The sequence below is a fragment of the Saccopteryx leptura genome, chromosome 3 (genome assembly GCF_036850995.1).
Source record: "Saccopteryx leptura isolate mSacLep1 chromosome 3, mSacLep1_pri_phased_curated, whole genome shotgun sequence".
Classification (NCBI taxonomy): Eukaryota; Metazoa; Chordata; class Mammalia; order Chiroptera; family Emballonuridae; genus Saccopteryx; species Saccopteryx leptura.
Window position 1 is genome coordinate 127582203 of NC_089505.1, and position 19872 is coordinate 127602074.

The window sequence follows — 19872 nt, forward strand, 5'->3', positions numbered from 1 at the left end:
AAAATACACCTCCTTAGTTTTCCCTAGGTTAGCATAGTTTCCACCCTGAGACAGAATTTCCCCGGAGGAGCTGGATACTGCTGGGGAACCTCGGTGAACTATCAAGCGGATACATGCACTTGACTGTTGCCAAGCAATGCACAGCTTGAAATCTAAAGGGTGTTTGGTGCTGTTATGTACTGAATTGATGTCTCCCTAAAATTCACTTATTAAAGCCTCAATGTGACTGCATTTAGAGACAGAGGCTTTAGGGAGGTGATTAAGGTTAAATGAGGTCATAGGGTGGGGCCCTATTTTCCTTTTCTTTTTTTTTTAATTTGAAAATTTTATTTTTAATTTATTGTGTTGACATGGTTTCAAGTGTCCCACTCAATATAACATCCTCTCCACACCGCATCGTGCCGGGTGGGGCCCTATTTTCGAAAGGGCTGGTGTTCTTATAAGAGGAAGAGACACCAAGGGTGTGTGCAGAGAAAAAAGACCATGTGAGGACACAGTGAAAAGGTGGCCATCTGCAAGCAAGAGATGCCTCAGGAGAAACCAAACCAGCTGACATCTTGATTGTGGACTTCCAGCCCAGAGATGTGTGAGAAAATAAATGTCTGTTGTTTATGCCACCCAATCTGTGGTATTTTGTCATGGCAGCCAAGCAGCCTAATACACTTCTGTAAGTTAGAAGTCTCATTGAGATCAAGGAAGTCCATAAGAAATCTAAATTCTAAATAAATAAATAAATAAAAAGGTTTCACAGGAGGAAAAAGCGTTTAGTAATCTCTCCCACTGTGAGTGCCCACTGGAAAGTAAGCTCCACTGGGGAGAGCTCTGCTTCCCTTGCCAGGGCACCCCAGCACCCCACAGTGCCTGCCTCACAGTAGGCACTTGGTAAATGGCTGGTGAAGGGATAAAGTGTGAGCAGGCAACTGGACCAGTTTTTAGACTCTCTGATCTGTGAACAGGCCCCAAGTCAGCAGTCCCAAGCAGTGGCGTGAGGGCCCTTGGGCCCAAGGGGGCGGGTATAGAGGCTTGTCTATGGTTGACCTCTGTCTGTCATCAAATCAGAGGGCACAGAGGGATGTGTGGGACCCCAGGAGAAGCTGCTGGAGACAGGTTTCAGCCCAACATACAATCTAACAGAATGTTCTGCAGAGGTGGACATCACTGGAAATGTGTGAGCATGGAATAATGATGGGTACTTGGCAGGTTCTGTGGAGTGATGGCTTCCTGGGGCAGCAGATGGCCCCAGGTGGAGGAACTCCTCTCTACGCAGTCCAGGGTTTGACAGTGTAAACCCTGAACTGAGTTTTCCTTCCCCAACTCATTCCAAATCTTTCTCTTCTAAAATGACTGATCCTCTGTGAAAAGGCACCTTAACTGCTATAATGGGAAAACACACCTCAATAAAACCATCTATCTTTGTCTCTCCTGAGGCCCTATAATGCAGGAGGTATGAGGCCTAGACCAGGTAGTCATCCTTGTGCTACTGGGCTCTGGCTGGTCCCTGGCAATCCCGTGCCTCAGTTTCCCTGGGTATCCCACAAGCAGGGAAGTTAGATGAGGTCTGGAGTCCCCTGGTCCTTGGCCTCCAGGGAGTGTCCGCTGAGGATAGCTGTCTGTAGGGATGGAGCACATACCTGCTGGGGTGGGGGAAATGGAGCAACCTCTCACAGGCTGGGGGGTGGCCCCGGGGTGGGGGGGTTCCCGCCGGAAGAAACAGGCCCTGGCGGCAGGTGGGGCCAAGGCCCTCAGCAAGGTCCAGGTCCAGCAGGCTCTTCTCCGAGCCTGGGGTGCAATGGCCATAGCTCCCGTTCACTAGGCAGAGAAAGACAGGAAGAGGAGACAAAGTAAGTAGGGACAGCCTGCAGGGGGGTGCAGGGAGAGGGCAGTCGTTGGGTGCAGCATGAAACAGAGCAGTTTTGAGCCAACACTAATCAAATCCAAGGCACAGCAATACCTCATTTAATTCCCATAGTCACCGGAAGGATTAATAATAGTACCAGACACAATGCTAGGTGCAGGAGGCACTTGGGAACTAGACAGACAAGCTCCTGTCTCTGGGAAGCTCAGATTCTATGATCCTCACCAGAGGCGGATTTAACGGCAGGTACACCAGGCGTGCGCCCTGGGCCCCAACTTCTGAAGGGCCCCGCAAAACTCCAACTTTACACTTTTTTCTAATGACATCAAGTTTGGTTTCATATCTGCAATTTTAACATTAATAGTACATAATATTTTTTATTTATTAAAAAATATGGGGCCCTGGCCAGTTGGCTCAGCGGTAGAGCGTCGGCCTGGTGTGCAGGGGACCCGGGTTCGATTCCCGGCCAGGGCACATAGGAGAAGCGCCCATTTGCTTCTCCACCCCCCCCCCCCCTTCCTCTCTGTCTCTCTCTTCCCCTCCTGCAGCCGAGGCTCCATTGGAGCAAAGATGGCCCGGGTGCTGGGGATGGCTCCTTGGCCTCTGCCCCAGAGCGACGCCCCAGAGGGGCAGAGCATCGCCCCCTGGTGGGCAGAACATCGCCCCTGGTGGGTGTGCCGGGTGATCCCAGTCGGGCGCATACGGGAGCCTGTCTGACTGTCTCTCCCCATTTCCAGCTTCAGAAAAATACAAAAAAAAAAAAAAAATGGTTAACATGTATTTTTATTTCCCTGTCTCTCTCTTTTTTAAAGGGCCCAATATTTTCCTCTACACCTGGGGCCTCAACTGACCTTAGTCCACCTCTGATCCTCCCATTGATCACCTGATGCTCATTTGACAAGGTGCATGGCCATGTGCTGGAGCTGGTGGTCTAGAACTTGGCTGCCCAGCAGGCTGACATTATATGTCAAGGAGCAGGTGCTTATTAAATAACACCTGTTCTTGTAATCACCAGAGCTCAACCTATATTGTTTGCCAAATTGCATCATACCATAGAAATACAGTATACAGTTATTCACACCTCTGTATCCTCCCTGGTTCTTTGACAGCCTAACTATCTGCCTGACCCAACTACTGGGTTTCTATGAGGACTGAGGCAGCAGATGTGAAAACCCTTGAAAAACCATGTAACATATAACAGAAGTGTTAGGCATGTTAAGTTAGGCATGGTTGTTAAGTTATTTCCACTCCCCAGGCCTCAGTTTTCTCATCTATAGTGTGAAAAGAGTTAATCTGAAGAATCTACTTCTTACTTAGGCTTTCCGCCCTGTCACCCAGCCAGGTTATGCTAAGGAGGAAAGGACCTATATGGGCCTCGGGCCCTGTGGACCTCGGCGTGAGCCCCTAATGCCCCTACCAAACCTGTGACTTGGACAAATCACTCCCTGAGGCCGACCCTAACCAAGGCTGAACCTCAGCCCCCAGTGTAAGATAGACAACCATGCCATTTCGCCAGAGATGCTGCGAGGTTTTGAACACTGAGGTGCAGAGCGCCTGGCACAGCACTGGCACCTAGTAGACGAGCCAGAAGTAGAAAGTGTTCTTATTGTCAAGTAACAATTTGAAAATCATAAAGTACCCTAGATAGGTAATAAAACATTATTAACAGGCCCAAGTATTGTCCAGGTACTGTCAATATGGAGCAAGATACACCACTGGATAAGAGCTGGCACCATGTCTCTCTCTCTCTCTCTCTCACTCCTCTCTCTCTAAAAAAAAATCAATAAATAAAATATTAAAAAAAAAAAAGAGCTGGCACCAGAACACCCCTAATGAAAGGACAAGAATGACAGATGCCACTGCTGAGCTGCGTGTGCAGGCCCTGGGTGTGGTCTACTGTCTCAGTGGAGCCTCCCCATTGGCCTCTGAAAGAGGTATGGGTATTATTATCCCCAATGTACAGAAGAGAAAGCAGAGGTTTGGGGAAGTTAAATTATTTGCCCAAGATCACACAGCTCCTCAGAGTCTGGGTTGGATCTCTGGCTCAGGTTTGCCAGACCCAGACCCTACATCATAATCACTATGTAATAAAAAGTGACCTCTTAGCCAAAAATCCATCCCTACCCTAATTGCAGCCTACCTCCAAGGCCAGACACTCTGAGCTAATTTGCCATGGGCTCTGGACAGGCACCAGGCATTCACCTGCTGAGCACTTTGTAGTTTGCAGATGAGATTGCAACGCTCCCAAGGTTCCAGGGCAGGTAAGGGGCTCAGACAAGATTCTGGGTCCCCAGGCACAGGCCAGCCTGATCGAGAGGGCTCAAATAAACATTTTGCTCAGAGGCTGCCCTCTGTGTCACCTTCCCGGGCAGAGCGTAGGCCCATGTCCTGCTGTGAGGAACACTCGCTCCCGCTGGCTTTGGCTGCCGCTCGGCCAGCCCGTCACAAGCTTATTTTTTAATAACTTGGTTGTTTTTTAATTAAAAGGAAATCCCTGGTAACAAATGTGAATGGCCTGAGCTAATGAGAGCAGGCTGCCGCTTGTTTAACTCCGTCTCTGCTTGGCGGTCCTTGCCTTTTCTAAATCGTTTCTGCATGCAATTTTATTGTCCCATTGAGGCAAGCCATGGGATTGGGCCTCAGGAAACTGTGGATGATTTTATGACCATTAATAGCGTTTGGAGCAGAGAGAGCTTAATCATCACATAGGGCTGTTCAACCACAGTCTTTCTCCCAGAGTCTTTGGGTTTGGGAGACAGTTCTGAGCTTCCTTCACCCACCAGGCCCTTTGGGGACCTCTGAGTCCCCAACTTACCCCTCCTTCACTCAGGAGGATGTGTGGAACGATGGACGGTGGGCCCCACAAAGGGTGCTGGGGAGCCCTGCATTTCTCAGGCCCTATTCATCCAGCACTTCCTAGGCACCAGGCACATTTAGTACCTTTAAGTGTCCATCCCTGTGAGGTGGGCTCATGACAGCCAATTTCCAAATGAAAAAAGCTGAGGTTTAGAGAGATTAGGGTCCTTCGACGGGCCCCAGGGGTCTGGGTTTCACCTGTGGCTCCACCCAGATCACTCAGACTTCAAAGCCCAAGTTCAGTCCTGCCACTTTTAGGCAACTGATAGACAACTGGGGGCTCCTGAATAAGCATCCTCACCTGTGACTCCAATGAGTCACAGCTGGGGGACCTTTGGGAAAGTCAAACTTAACCATTATAATGATGCCTAACTCTGCCAGGTGGTAGGATCACTCCATCTGCAGACAACCACACAAAGGCTCAGGGAAGTTGAATGGTTTATCCAAAGTCACACTGGCCACCAGGGACTGAGATGTGGAGAGAGACAGTCATCACTCGATAAACAGCTGAGGCCTGTTGGCTTCTTCTCTGCTGGATACATTAAGAAGGTTTCCTATAATAAATAAGCAAGCCGGCTCTGGGAAGGAGGAAGGAAGGAGCTCTTTGGGTCACAGTTTGGCACTGCTTGGGGCCTCAAGTCCATTCAAACATTGTCGTATGTAACCCTCACAGGCTCTGGATGAAAGTGCAACCCTCCCCACCTTGCAGAGGGACATAAGCAACAAAGCTGGCAAGTAGCATGCCAACTGCTGATACAGCCAGGGCCCGAACCCAGGTACCCCACGGCCTGTGCCAGACCCTACCCTGGGCCACCAGCTTTCTCAAAGGCTGAAAATTAAACCAGAGACTATAATGTTTCCCAGAGATGCTGCCACCACTGGAAAGACAGGGGTACTGTCACTGCTGCCTACCCCAGCCCAAGTCAGCCAGACCCCCACTGCTCGCCAGCCTGTTGGCATCTTGCCTATCTGTCCCCAAGTGTATCAGAGGACCCACACCTGCTCACTCTCCTTCTCCAGGGAACAAGGAGGGAGTCTTTTTCAAGGGAGATAGGGGAATGAGGGAATATCAGCCCCACATCCCTGAGGTAGGCTGGGGGTACCCTGGGAAGGGGCTGTACCCTGTACCACATCTCTCTCTGCCTCAGGGGACCAGATGCTGGGCTTGGCTTTCTCCATCTAAATGAAGCTTTTTTGGAAGATTGGAGGGTGAGGAGTCCTGCATTCATTTTTAAAAATTTTTTATTGATTGATTGATTTTAGAGAAAGAAGACAGGAGAGAGAGAGAGAGAGAGACAGAGACAGAGACAGAGACAGACAGACAGAAACATCAATCTGTTTCTGTGTGTGCCCTGACCAGGGATCAAACCGGCAGCCTCTGTGCTTCAGGATGACGCTCTAACCAACCAAGTTATCCAGCCAGGGTCGTCCAGCGTTCATTTTTACAAGTTGGTGAGAAAATCTAGAAAGTCAGGGCTGGGACTGACTGATCATCTATTTCATTATTGATGAGGAAACTGCAGCTCAGAGAGGGAAAGGAGTTCTTCTTGGTCACACAGAAAATCTTTAACAGAGCCTGGACTGGCACCTCTGGGGCTTATAGGTAAGAGTTTGGTCTGGTTTCTTCTTCAAGACTCAGTTTTCTTAGCTGTAAAATGGTGCTAACAACTATTTCACAAGGTTCTGGTGACAATTAAGTGAGATTATAAACTCAATTCATTTGGCATGGTGCCTGGTTCACAGTAAGCACTAGAAAAGCAATGGTGATTAAAATGATAATTACCTCTTCTATTTATCCTTGAGCTTGGGATGGGGCCAGGAGGCAGGGCCCTGTATGAGAAGCATTCTATCCCCAAAAAGGTCAGGTCTGGATGACCCTGAGGTCAGACTCAAAAGGATAAGACCCTAGGGCTCAGGGGTCACCAAATGAAGGACCAGGCAGGCTGAATGAGGTCACAGCCACAAATCTGAAGCAAATGTCTCCAGTTACATACCACAGAGCTTTGCAAATTACCGTAATGACTTGGCTATAAAGCAGTACCACATATAAGGTGACTCCCCACAGGAATTTTAATGTACGCCAAAACCTGCCAAGTTTGCAGGAGAGGGACAATGATGCATTCAGCATCTCAGGCTCAGATGCCGCCTCCTTGCAGTCCCAGCAGCAGCCAGAGGCTGGATCCAGGACAGCCTTACATGAGTGTTTCTCGTTCATGGACAAGCAGAGCAGACTTTTAGTGCTCGCCAGGCACCAAACTGGTGACAGAGTACCGTACTTTACAGTCTGCACGACATTCTGCAGCCATCACCACTAAGCTTCACTACAACCTTCAGGGGTAGGACTGGGCAGGCTTGAGGCAGGGAGGGCTAACAATTTGCCCAAACTCACTCAGCAAATGTAGGCTTCACCCTTACACTGCATTTCCTGACTGAGTCCATCTTGTCAGCAAACTTTTTCTGTCAAGGGCAAGACAGCATATATTTTAGGCTTTGCAGGCCATATAGTCTACTATCAATGTGGACCATAAACAAAAAGTCATAGACAATATGTAAACAAATGAATGAAGCAGTGTTCCAATAAAACTTTATTTAGAAAAGCAACTCACTGGTTCTTGGACTGTAATTTGCCAACCCCTGAGCTAGTGTAGCAGTTAGAGATAGGGCTTTGCAGTTAGATTTTCCTGCAGCTGTAAAATGGGTAGAGAATTTTATAGGGTAGAGTTGATGGTGTGAAAACAACTGTCAAACACTGAATACAGGGCTGGCCCCTGATGAGTATTAAATAAATGGAGTCTGTCTCCAGAGCCTCCACAGCCTCCTCATACTCCCATGATGCTTTGCTGCCATGATGTCTACACACACTCACCCATCCAGTCAGGGTGGCCCGACACCTTCCAAACCCTCTGAGCCCTCAGAGCTCAAGAGAAGTGCACCTCATTCTGCAATGTTCCCTGTTCTCTCCGGCCCTCCCTGGGCTCCTCCACCTCAGCTCACAGCAGTCTGTGTGAATGGCTGCCATTTAAGGGGCACCTTCTTTCTGTACACCCAGCAAATGCCAAATACTCTACACAATTGATCTCTAAATCTCCACATCACCACAAAAGATTATAACACTCTGTACAGGCACGTGGATGCTTTTAGGTGCAATTAAATCCCTGCTTTCCCCACAAGTCAGTGAAGTCAGTCCTTCAGGACAGGGTTTTGAGCCCCCAGAGCTGCTGAATATCTGAGCAATCAGAGACATGATTTTTTCCAATTTACATACAGAAAACAGGGGCCTAGATGGGGAAGAGATTTGTCCTTGTTGCATAGCGAGTAGATTCTCTAGATACCTAGGCTCCACTGGGGATACTCCCCTCATTCCTAGCATACAGTTAGACCCACCGGAGGTGCTTGAAAACATTGGGAAGTTGGGTGGCTGAAAGGACTGTCCACTTCCATATTTGCAACTTAGGAAAACAAACCAAGCTTTTGTCACACACACAGCTAGGTTGAGCCCTGGTTCCACCGTGAACTTTCTGGCTGGTAAGCTTGGCAGGGCCTCCAGAGCTACAGAGCCTGATGCTCAAGGCCTCATGCCAGGTTTATGGCCATCCGTCCTCTCTTATCCCAGATCACAAAACTCCATAAATTCTCCTTTAAAGCTAAACTAGATTTACAGGGACTCAGGCCAGTAAAACCTGAGCAGTTTCACCTCAGGACGTCGCCGCAGAGAAACCAGGGCGAGTCCTCTGCTCTGTCTCATCTCAGGCTGGGAGGGAGCAGCCCAGGGCTGCTTTCACCTGTAGGCGCAGGCATCTATGTATATGAACACATATATTGGTCGAGTTCTTCTCGGACTCTCGGACTGCTACCAGATTAGCACATATTTGTTGGATGAAAAAATTAGAAAATATACCTAGACAACTATTAGAACATAAATGTCACCTATAAGGCCAATAACCAGAGAGAACCATAGCAGACATAATGACACATAAATCTCTGTGGTATTTCCATATGTATCTATATTTTTGACAAAAAAAAAATCAGGAAAATATACTTACTTTCTTATACTGTTTATTTTTTTAAATAATGTATCATGAATACCAAAGTTCACAAAATGCCCATTATGTGCCAGGCCCGGTATTAGGCTCTTTCCATGCCAGTATTGCTAACACCATTTTCCAGAGGAAAAGTGACTTGTCCAAGGTCATGCAGCTGGTAAATGGTGCAAGCCCAGCTCTCTCGGACTGAGAGGGCAGCGCTGACCCAGATGTTATTCCACATCATTATGAGATTCAGAGTCCATGCAGCTGATTACTTTCCTAGTGTACTGGTCTGCTTGGGCTGCCATTACAAAACACCACAGAGTAGGTGGCTTAAACAACACATTTATTTTCTCCCCTTTCCGGAGACTAAGTACTGCTGAGAGCTCTCTCCCTGACTTATAAATGGTCACATTCTCACTCTGTCCCTCACATGGCCCTTCCTCGTGCATGCAAGCAGAGAACGAGAGCGAGAGTGAAATGTGCTCTGTGTCTCTTTGTGTAAGGACACTAATCCTAGTGGAGGATCAGGACTCAACCCTTAACCTCATATAACCTTAATTATTTCCTCAGAGGTTCCATCTCCAAATAAAGTCACACTGGAGGTTAGGGCTTCAACATATGAATTTGTTGGTGGGGGTCACAGGGGAAGGGGTACAAACTACAAACATCCAGTTCATAACACCTGGTATTCATTCCCTCCTTTTCCCCCACAACAGGACCCCATATATCCATATCTATCTACAGGGCTTAAGAAAGAAAGACAGTATTAGATAGCAGATAAGAGTAAAGATTCTGGGGTCTGACCAGCTACATTTGAATTCTGGTTTTGCCATTTACTAGCTGTGACCTTGTCTAAGTCACGTGACTAGTCTCTCTGTGCCACGGTTTATTCAAATGGGTTCATGTACCATATGTAAAGTGCCTAGTATAGTACATCTGGTACACAGTAAGCACTATGTAAGTATTGACTCTCACGGTTGCTCTTATTAATCCCACTCCAGGTGGGCTTCAGAAGCCATAATTGATCAGCACAATCTCCTCTCTGCAGCCGTAGTGCCACAGTGATGAGCTCCAAGACAGGCACACAACACAAGTTAGTTCAATGAGGCGGAGGCCTGGAACTTCTGTGTGATGACTGGAGTAAGGGCAGCCAGCCTTTCCTCCTCTTTATGTGAATGAGGAAGTATGTGGCCCTGGCAGCAAGTAGAAGTCACCTTGTCATCTCAAGGGAAGTCGGTTAGAGGACAATGTCCATAAACCAAAGCATCTCAACCAGAGTAGCAGAGAAACTAAGTCACAGCACTGGATGCACCAAGAACCACTTGTGTGAGCAGTAAAATTCCTATAGTGTATTAAGCTTGTCTCATGTATTTCCTGCCACTTACAACCAAAAGCATCCTTATTACTACAATATTCTTCTATACAACAATTTCTATACATCCTGACAATATTTGTTTTTAATTTTGAGTATTTAACTTAGTCCATTTATACCATTAACCTTTAATTTAACTAACTTATATTGGGGTTGAAATCTACAACTTTAATATCTGCTTTTTATTTGTCCTACCTATTTTATATGCTTTTTCTCTCCTTTTTTGCTTTCTTTTAGATTAATCAAGTACTTTTTATTATTCTATTTTCTCTATTAGCTTGCTAAATACACATTTTTATTAGTAGTAGTTATAGCAATTATAGCATCTGTCCTTGACTTATTACAGTTTAATATAAAATAGTACACTTACTACTTCCTGAAAAGTACAAGAACTTCAGGACTCTTTAATTCTATTCCTCTCTCTCTCTCTCTCTCTCTCTCTCTCTTTCTCTTTCTCTTTCTCTGGATTATTATTGTTATAAATTTTAATTCTACATATATTTCCTAAACCTCACCACATATTATCAATGTTTTGTATAGTCAATATTTGTTTAAATATTTTCCCTTCCTTCTGCTTCTATTTAGAGTCATTTTCCTTCTGAATGAAGACATTTTTAAAACTGTGAGTCTACTGGTAAGGAATTCTCTCAACTTTTGTTTGACACTTTTACTCTTTCACCTTTATTTCTGAAGGCTATTTCCCTGGGTATAGAATTCTAGGTTGGCAGTTATCTTCTTTCAGTGTATTACAGATTTCTTCTACTGTCTTCTGGGTTTCATCATTTTTATTGGAGAGTTATCTGCAAGTCTTCTGAGAACATTGTATCACTCCCTTTACTCCTGATGATTTCTAAGATTTTCTCTTTGTGTTTAGTTTGTAGTCGATTGACTATGACTATATGCCTAGGTGAGATTTTCTTTGTATTTATTCTGCTTGAGGTTCATAGCTCTTCTTCAATAAAAGTCTGGTGGCTTCTATCAGTCTGGGGAAATCACTGGCCATTATCACTTCAGACATTACTACTGAATGTCCCATTATCTTTTCTGTGTCTTTCTTGGGCAATAATATATGTTAGACCTTTTTTCCATGTCCTATATATCTCTTATGCTTTTTTCTGAATTTTCCATCCTTTTCTAACTTTTATGCTTCAGTCTAGACATTGTTTACTAACCTATTTTCCTATTCATTAATCTTTTCTTTGGTGAGCAATTAAGAGGAAGGGTACCCAGGGGTCACCAATGCCCTCAAGGAGACAGGCACATTCACATGAAATAAGGGGACTGACAGGAGGGATGCTCTGTCCAGTTTGTCTCAGGACCCAGGGCTTCCTCTCCTCAGAGTGGGTTTGAGGGAGCTTCTGCCCTTTCCCCCCTTCTACTGCAGTCTTGCAGCCTCTGGGGCCTCTTCCACTTCCCCAGGTCCTTCCCTAGGAAGGCTGCACCCACACAGGTGAAATGACTACTGGTGTGCCTCCAGTGGGGACAGAGATTCCAGGTTGAATCAGGAGGGAACACACAAGCAGGAGACCAAGAGCTGGCAGAAGGAAGCACTGTGCATATTAGCTGATTTAAGTACCTCCCAGGGGTGTGGGAGGAGTGGCTTAGTAAAGAAACTCCAATAGCCCTTAAAATTCTCAGATTCTAGGTTTCATCATACTAACCATCAGGATTCCAAAACTTTAGATTAGAAATTTTCATGCATCTGGTATTCTAAAATTCCCATTAATTCTCTTATTCTGAGATGATGCAATTTTATAAAGCTAAGCATTTATACTACTATGGTTCTAAGATTCTCTGATATAATAGATCAGATATAAGGAGATTCTCTGATTCTGAGGTTGCAAAACCCCAGACCTCTCTGATTGGAAGCCCGTCACTAGAGTACCCTGAGCCCCAGAGGAACCCCTGTCTGGCCCAGATCATCGGGGAGCAATAGTGATGGTCACCAAAAACACTGTTTTTGTCCAAGCTCAAAACAGCCAGGAGAGGAATGGGATGACAAGAAGTCCAGAGGAAATGGCTGTTGAAATCTATAAAACTTCTCAAAGACAAACATTTCCATCTGTGTTTTTTTAGTAAATACAGAACCATAAATGTTTATGTCAGGCATATATTTATTATTTCATGTTTGGCCTTTTTTTGAACATCCTCCACTTAAATCAAGTCAATTAGTTAACTTCTATTCATGCCCATGTTGCCCAACCCCCAACCCCAACTGCTAAAAAATACATAAAGTAAGAAAGAAGACATAAGGACAAGGGGGGAAACTCACACAGCTCCAGGCAGCTGGGCAGGGGGAGGGGCATGAGATGTCAGCACCCTAAAATCCCCTCCCTTCATCTCAGGTCTCTCTGGGAAGGATCAGTTGTTCTGACTGAGAAAATACTGCCATTCTTTGTAAAGATGCCTTGACCTCCAGGAAAGAGAACCATCAGAAATACAATGCAGAGCAGGCAGCAGGAACACTTCCTTGTCCCTCGGAGAGGCTTGGAGTTTCTAGATGCTGTGGAAAAGACTATTTGTTCCACAATATGGCCAGAGAGTCTAGCAAAGCCTACTGGGAAGTCATAGAGGATGCTTTAGCTTTTGAGAAACGGCTTTTCCCCCAACCTCAGCTCTGAAAACACTCAGTTCTCAGGGCCCCTCGCCCAGGAAGCCCTCCCTGACCAGTCCTATCCCACAGAGGTTTTTGTTCTCTTCTACCCTCCCTGAGGAGCTGTAGCCAGTGCTCCAGTCTGCAACCTCATCTACCAGGGCACAAGAGGCATCATGGCATCAGGGATTCTCCAGGATGGAGGTTCTCTCTCAGGGGACAAACTGAAAAACCATGGGAGGGGGGAGTGGATTCTGGTGATCACAATGAGCAGGAGCCACTCATTTAGTAGAGAGAAGCCAGAGATGGACAACTCATGGCCAAGGGTGGGTCAGCCCTACACTAACTTTTGAGTATCTTGCCAGATATTCAAAATAACTGTAAACAGCAACCTGGGCATCTAAGCCCGAACACAGCTCCATTTTACACATAAGCACAAAGTACTTTTTTCATGGTTTAAAATATACTGAATTTTCCAGGAATGGAACTTCCATGTAAATTGAGGAGAGACTGTACTATGTTTTGTTTGGAACTTAAACAGGAGGTGTTCATCATCTCAGAAAATCACGTCACCCTCAGTCACTCTACTTGTGACGTCTGTGTGTCTGTAGCTGTCAGGGTCAGGGATGCTGCACGCAGAGTGCAAGCAGCTGACGACCTCACCCGTCTTCTGGCACAGTCACGCCTGAGCGCTTATATGGGGAAATATACATTACTTTTGAGTTATTTCCCTTGCAGTCCTTTTTTATAATGCAATGGAAACATAAAGAATTTTTAAGAATTTTGGTGCAGGCGGGTTATATTATCTATGAGTTTTATTTTAGGAGGGCAAATGAGGCCCTGTTAGAAAGAGGAAGCACTCTGAGAACCACTGGCTGAGGCCAATTTCTCATTTTTTCAGATGGGGAAAGCAAGGTGTCCTCCAAAGTCACAGCATGGGGATGTATGGGAGAGTCAGGATTAGGCCAACTGTGCCTGACTCGGCAGCGTTGAGACACTCCAAGGGCAGGCCTGTGTCTTTTTATTTTATTTTATTTTTTTCAATTTTTAAAACTTTTAAAGTGCCAGTTGGCATTCATGTGTACAGCACAGTGACATAACTTACAAAGTGATTTCCCCTCTAAGTCCAGTGCCCATGTTTTGGTATCTTTGAATCCCAGAGTCTGTTTCTGGATTCAGCGACACAATGAGAGCCCCGAGCCAAGAAGGACCATGAGAAGGCAGGCTCATGCTCGTCAGGGGGGTGAATCAGCAGCCCAGCCCTGTGCTGGGGCACCAGGCAGGGGTGTGCTGGCTGACTCTGGAATGCCCTGGAAGGGCAGGCCCCTGAGGGTGTCTGGGGCAGGTGCCGTCCTCCGGCACTGGCTGAGCAGCAGAGGCTGAGGGCTGAGACCTTGACATGGAACTCACCTCCCCACTTCCTTCCTCCCCACCCTGACCATTCTCCTCCTGCCATGCTCCCTGGGTCAGCTCCTTCTCCTTGCCCTCAGTCCATTTTCACCCCTGACCAGCTCTGAGTCCATCCTTCCTCCCCATCCTCACCATCAGTTCAAACCAACAAACCCGAACAATAGTTTCCTCTCCTCTCTGTACACGACCATCCATTCCACCACAGCCAAGTGATCTTTACAAAGCTCAAAAATCTCACCCATCTGCCCTTGCTCCTAACCCACCATGGCTCCTGCTTCCCACGAGATAACCTCTGAATCCTATGCCAGGCAAACAAGACCCTGTGTATGCCCTCTGTCCAGCCCCTCTCCTGCTGGTTTCCAACACTCCCCACCCTGTGACTATGTTCAACTGCTCATAGCTCTTCAGACCTGCCCTGTTCTCCCCCCACCCCGTGCCCTTGCCCTTGCTGTCCCCACCCCAGCAAGCCCTGGCTACTTCCTTTGTGCTGCCCTAGACTGTGTCCCCCCATCAGAGGTCCACTTGCACTGTGTAGCGCGGCTCAGGTGAAGTGCATCAAGTGCCAGTGTGAAGGGCAAATGTAGAAAAGAATACATCAGGCGAGAGTTGAGCAAGGCCTTGAGTGACACTTGACCCTCTGCTGCCAGAAAAGACAGACCTAGAAAGACAAGAGAGACAGAAGCTTTTTCTCTAGGACGCACTTCCTGGAGAGATGGGGGATGGGAATGTAACGAACATTTCCACAAACCCGTCTGAGGGAACATGAAGCAGGACCTAGCAGTGTTTTCATTCTAAACAGGAGCAGGCCTCTGGGAGGCGAGGAGACTACAGACGTGGCCTGGCCCAGCCTGGGCTCCGCTCTGGGCTGCAGCGGCCCAAGCAGGACCACACTGCCCTGACTTCTGAGGCTGCGAGAGAGGGTTTCTAGGCAAATACATCTGATGGGGCGCCCCATTCAGGGACATTCACGGCTGGTGAACAGGAGAGAAGAAAGCCTTGCCACAGGTCATATTTTGCCTCCATGGGGAAGGAGTCTGGTTCTTACCAAAATAAATGAATCAATATTCATGTGTTTTGGTCCCGTAGCCCCCACATTCAGTCCCAAGCCCCTTTCTCACACTTCAGTGCGTGAGTGCTAGGAAAGGCCCCCTGGGTGGGCAAGCAGAGCCGAGCGTTCTAGGCTTCCCTGAAAATTCACAGCATGTCTTGGACAGCCCCCAGCCCTTGGGACTCAGTTTCCTTTGCTGTAAAACAAAGGAAGTGGACTGGAGGTGTGACTAAATGTGTGTGTTCTTTTTTAGCCCCAGAAAGCCACCATGAATCCTCTGTCAAAAGGCCTTATGATCCAGAGGAGGGGCTGGTGTTGGACAGGAATGAGACCTCTCACCCTCCCCAGGCTCCAATATTTAGGACTCCTTACTACCTAACAGGCCTGCTACATCCCACAGGAACCCAGAGTTTTCTCTGGAATAACCAACAACAGACCTACCCACCACTCGCCTCCCCCTCCCACCAGGCTCCTACTGTGTGCCTGGTCATGGCTCTGGGACATAGCGACGAGCCAGGCACTGGTGCTATTCTCATAGTCTGGTGAGTGACACAGACTCTACAACAGATAAGAATGCCAGGATCAATCAGTGCTAGGACTGAAATTCCCCCTACCCCCAAGGGCAAAGGAGCCTACCTCCCTTCACTTATCCTTCCTCCAGTTCAGTCACTGCCTCCATGAACCCTTCGCTGATCCTGCCACCCTCTCCCCACATAGCTGGCCACTTCTATGCACGCTGGAATGCCTCCCCTACAGTCCTTACCATGTGATTTAAGTGTTGTGTCTGTACCTCAGAGGGCAGAGCACTGTGCTATTTGTTTCCTCTAAGCCTTTCAACAATCTTGCTAGATAGTCAAGTAGTGCATTTTACAGATGAGAAAACTGAGGCCCAAGAAGGTGAAATGACTTCTCCTGTGTAACATGCATAGAAAGAAGCAGACCTGGCATTCAATCCAAGGGCCGGTCATTCCAAACCACAGTCCTTGGCTGGGGTTCCTGTGATCGTCCCATGTTTCACCCACAGAGCTGCCCAAAGGCCCAGGTTCCTAGGAGAAGAACACACTTCCTGAGGATCATCCCTCAGGCCTTCTATTATAAGATGTCAGGGCTGAAATGGCCCTGAAAGATAACCTAATCTCAGCCTCCTATTTCGCAGAAAAAGGAGACTAAGAACCACAGGGAGCAAAAGGCTTGTCTAAGGTCACAGAGCCAGTAGCCAAGTCAGGACCAGACCCAGGTGTCTGGATCCCCATCGGGTATTCCCCATTGGATATTCAGCCCACAGCACCTCACTGATGCCTCTTAAAGCAGTCAGAGAGAATAACACTCTCCTCGGCATTCTAGGAGAGATGGGACACTTCTAGGGACAACTTAGTTTATGATGGTTTCTCAAAGGTTCTCTCATCAGTTCTACAAGGTACAGGTCATCTAGAGAGGTGAGGAAACTGAGTCTGGGAGGTGATGGGGCCATGCCAGGATTCAAGCCATGTCTAGGGTAAAACCCGGGCTCTTCCCAGAATGGGCTGCCAACCTTCACAACACTTCACAGGTACATAGATGATCTAGCTCATCAGTCCTCACCACCGCCTGCGGACAGCACTGGCCTGTGCTTATGATGCCAACTCAGAGCCCAGCATCTTTTCCTCAGACCAACCCTGACGTCACAACGTACTACCTTAATGGATGCCTCTGGTTAGAGACTAGGGTACCTAGAAAATGGGCCAGAGGTCCGCCTGGGCCCAGGGCGTGATTTCCCCGAAGTCTGCCTGCGTACTTCTCGCTCTCCTCACTGCCAGGATTTGCCTGGTGAGCTGTGGCCGCTCCCTGCCAAGCACGGGGACCCTGTCAGCAGGCTGGCCATGAATGAGCGCAGTGTTTGGGGCCAGTCAACAAGATGGATGTTGTTTCGTTTCGGCTCCATGCACCGTAAACATTCTGTGGCAGACGCAGCTCCAGGTGGCTCGCTGGCTCGCGCTCGGCAGCTGGGCTGGCCTGCAAAGGCCCATTAACAGGGACATAAACATGGAGAGCGGGGGGATGGAAGGCAAAGAGGCCACTGGGGTCTGTCCCATTTTGGAGACAAGAACACAAAGGAAGAAATCCAGGAGCCAGGCTGGAGGCAGAGGCAGCTGAGCAGGGAGGAATGAGGCCCCAACTGGTTCTAGCCCTAGCTCTTAGCAGATCCCACGTGACCTTTGACAAATCTCACGTCTAGCCCAGGCCTCAGTGTCCTCATCTGGAGAAACAAGAAGGGACTCGACTGTCAAGCTGCCACAAGTGAGCTGATGGCACCAGCAGCTGGCTGAGTATAAGGACTACATATGATCTGTTCAGGTCCAGTGGTTAATAACATGGAATTTAGAGACAGACCCCTACCTGGTCTAGGACTGAATTTTGCCATTTACCTTCTGGTGTGCTCCTGGCCGGGTAACATAACCTCTCTGAGCCTCCCTTACCTTATCTGTAAAATGGAGACTGACCATGTTTATTGCACGGGATTACTGTGAGGGTCAAATGAGATAATGCCCCTAGGTGCTACACTCAGGGTCCAGCACACAGTCAATAAAAGTCACTTTTATTCTGTTAGTGTTTATATACCCCAAATCTCACACGGCCTCTTCCAGAGGGGCAGGCTCTCAGGATGAGGTGGGTGACTAGGCCTGGGCAATGGTCAGGTCTTCTGGGATTCTCCCTTCCTGGTCTAAGATGATCTCTGAGTCCCAGACCAATAGCTCAGCCTGCCAGGCGCCCATGTGTGCCTCAGCCTGGCCCCAGACATCAAGCCCCAGGCCCATGTGGGAGGCAGTCCAACTTGACAAACATCAAGTCTCCAAGAGCCAGTTGGCTAAAAATCAATGTGTCAAATGACCAATTCATCAAAAGCCAATTAGCCACAGATTACCTCGCCAAATGGCTACATTCCCAAATTAGCCAAACAGTTACCCAAAACTTGTTTATTTGAACCATTTATAAAGATGACAACAATTTGTGTTGCAGGAGATGGTTCTAGTTTTAGTGAATTTGGGAAAAGGGTCTCTGCAAATGTAATGAAGTTAAGGATCTTGAGATGAGGAGATCTTCCTGGATTATCCTGATGGGCCCTAAAGACAATGAGAAGTGTCCTTATGAGAGATGCACAGAGAGGAGGAGACAACATGACCACAGAGGCAGAGACTAGAGCAATGCAGCCACATGTCACAGAATGCCAACAACCACCAGAAGCTAGAAGAGGCAAAGAATGGATTCTTCCCTTGGGCTTCCAAGGCCAGCGCCTTGATGCCACATTTCTAGAACTGGGAGAGAATAAAGTATGTTGTTCTTAAGCCACCAAGTTTGTGGCCATTTGTTACAGTAGCCTCAGGAAACTGGTATACATTTTTAAATGATAATTTTATGCCATTTTCTGTTTTGCCAACTCTTAACTTTTTTAAAGGATTCCTTTGCTAATTTCTCAAGAAACTTAACTTTAGTTTATTTCTAGCAATTAACATACAACTGTGATATGGCTGTTTATGTTGCTTATGGTTTACAACCAACTTTTTAAAATTCTTTCTTAGCAATTTCATATTTATGGTTAAATTATATCAAATTTGATCAAATTATATTAGTTGCAGGGATACAACATAGCAATTAGGCATTTATATACCTTGCAATGTGATCACCACGGTAAGTCTAGCACCCATCTGTCTCCATCCAAAGTTATTAAAATATTATTGCCTGTATTCCTTGTGCTGTACATTAGATCCCCATGACTTATTTTATGACTGGATGTTTGTACTTTTTTGGTAAAAATTAATAAACTGCAGCAATATATAAAAAGGATAATTTGTCATGACCAAATGAGGTTTATCTTCAGAATACAAAGTTCTAGATCTGTCAATATAATTCACTATACCAAAAGAATAAAGAAGAGCCATATGATCAGCTCAACAGACACTAAAAAAAAAAAAAGCAATACTTATTCATGATAAAAATTCTCCACATACTAGAAATAAAAAGAAATTTTCTCAGTATAATCAAGCACATCATTGATAAGCTAAAGTTAATATCATGCTTAAAGGTAAAAAACTGAATGCTTACCCCTAAGACTGGGGAAAAAGTAAGGATGTCCATACGTACCACTCTATTCAGTGTTCTATTAGAGGTCCTAGCTAATGTACTTAGGCAAAGAAAGAAAAAGTCAGGAAAATAGGAAAAAGAGAAGTATAACTCTTTATTCTGAGATAACATCATTGTTTACATAGAAAGTCCTAAGGAATTTCCAAAAACAAAAACATGAATATAACAAATTAACTTACCAATGTGGCAAAATATAAAGTTAACATAAAAATCAACTGTAATTCTATATTCTAGAGAAAACAGAAAATGGAATTCAAAGAGCAATACCACATACAATAACACCAAAAAACATAAAATGCTTAGGAACAAAGTTAACAAAAGTTGTGAAAGACCTTTACAAAGAAAACTACTAAACACTGTTGGAAGAAAGTCAAGAAGACCTAAGTGAAAGGGGAGAGATGCTACATTCAGGAATGGAAGATTCAACATTAAGGTGTCAATTCTATCCAAACTGATCTCTAAATATAATGCCATCCCCACCAACGTTCCAGCAGGCTTTTTGGTAAAACTGGACAGATTGACTCTAAAAATATATATGAAAACATTAAGGACTTAGAATAACAAAAACAATATTGAAAATGAAGAACAAAG

General features: G+C 46.4%; 1 protein-coding gene across 6 annotated transcripts in view; it reads right to left on the minus strand.

Moving 5' to 3' along the window:
- GLIS1 (GLIS family zinc finger 1) overlaps window positions 1-19872 on the minus strand; it is a 250381-nt gene that overhangs the window by 104425 nt on the left and 126084 nt on the right. For all 6 annotated transcript variants that reach the window (XM_066376329.1, XM_066376330.1, XM_066376326.1 and 3 more), the window contains one exon: window positions 1632-1809. In XM_066376329.1, coding sequence (XP_066232426.1) covers window positions 1632-1809 — 178 coding nt within the window. The remainder of the gene's footprint in view (window positions 1-1631; window positions 1810-19872) is intronic.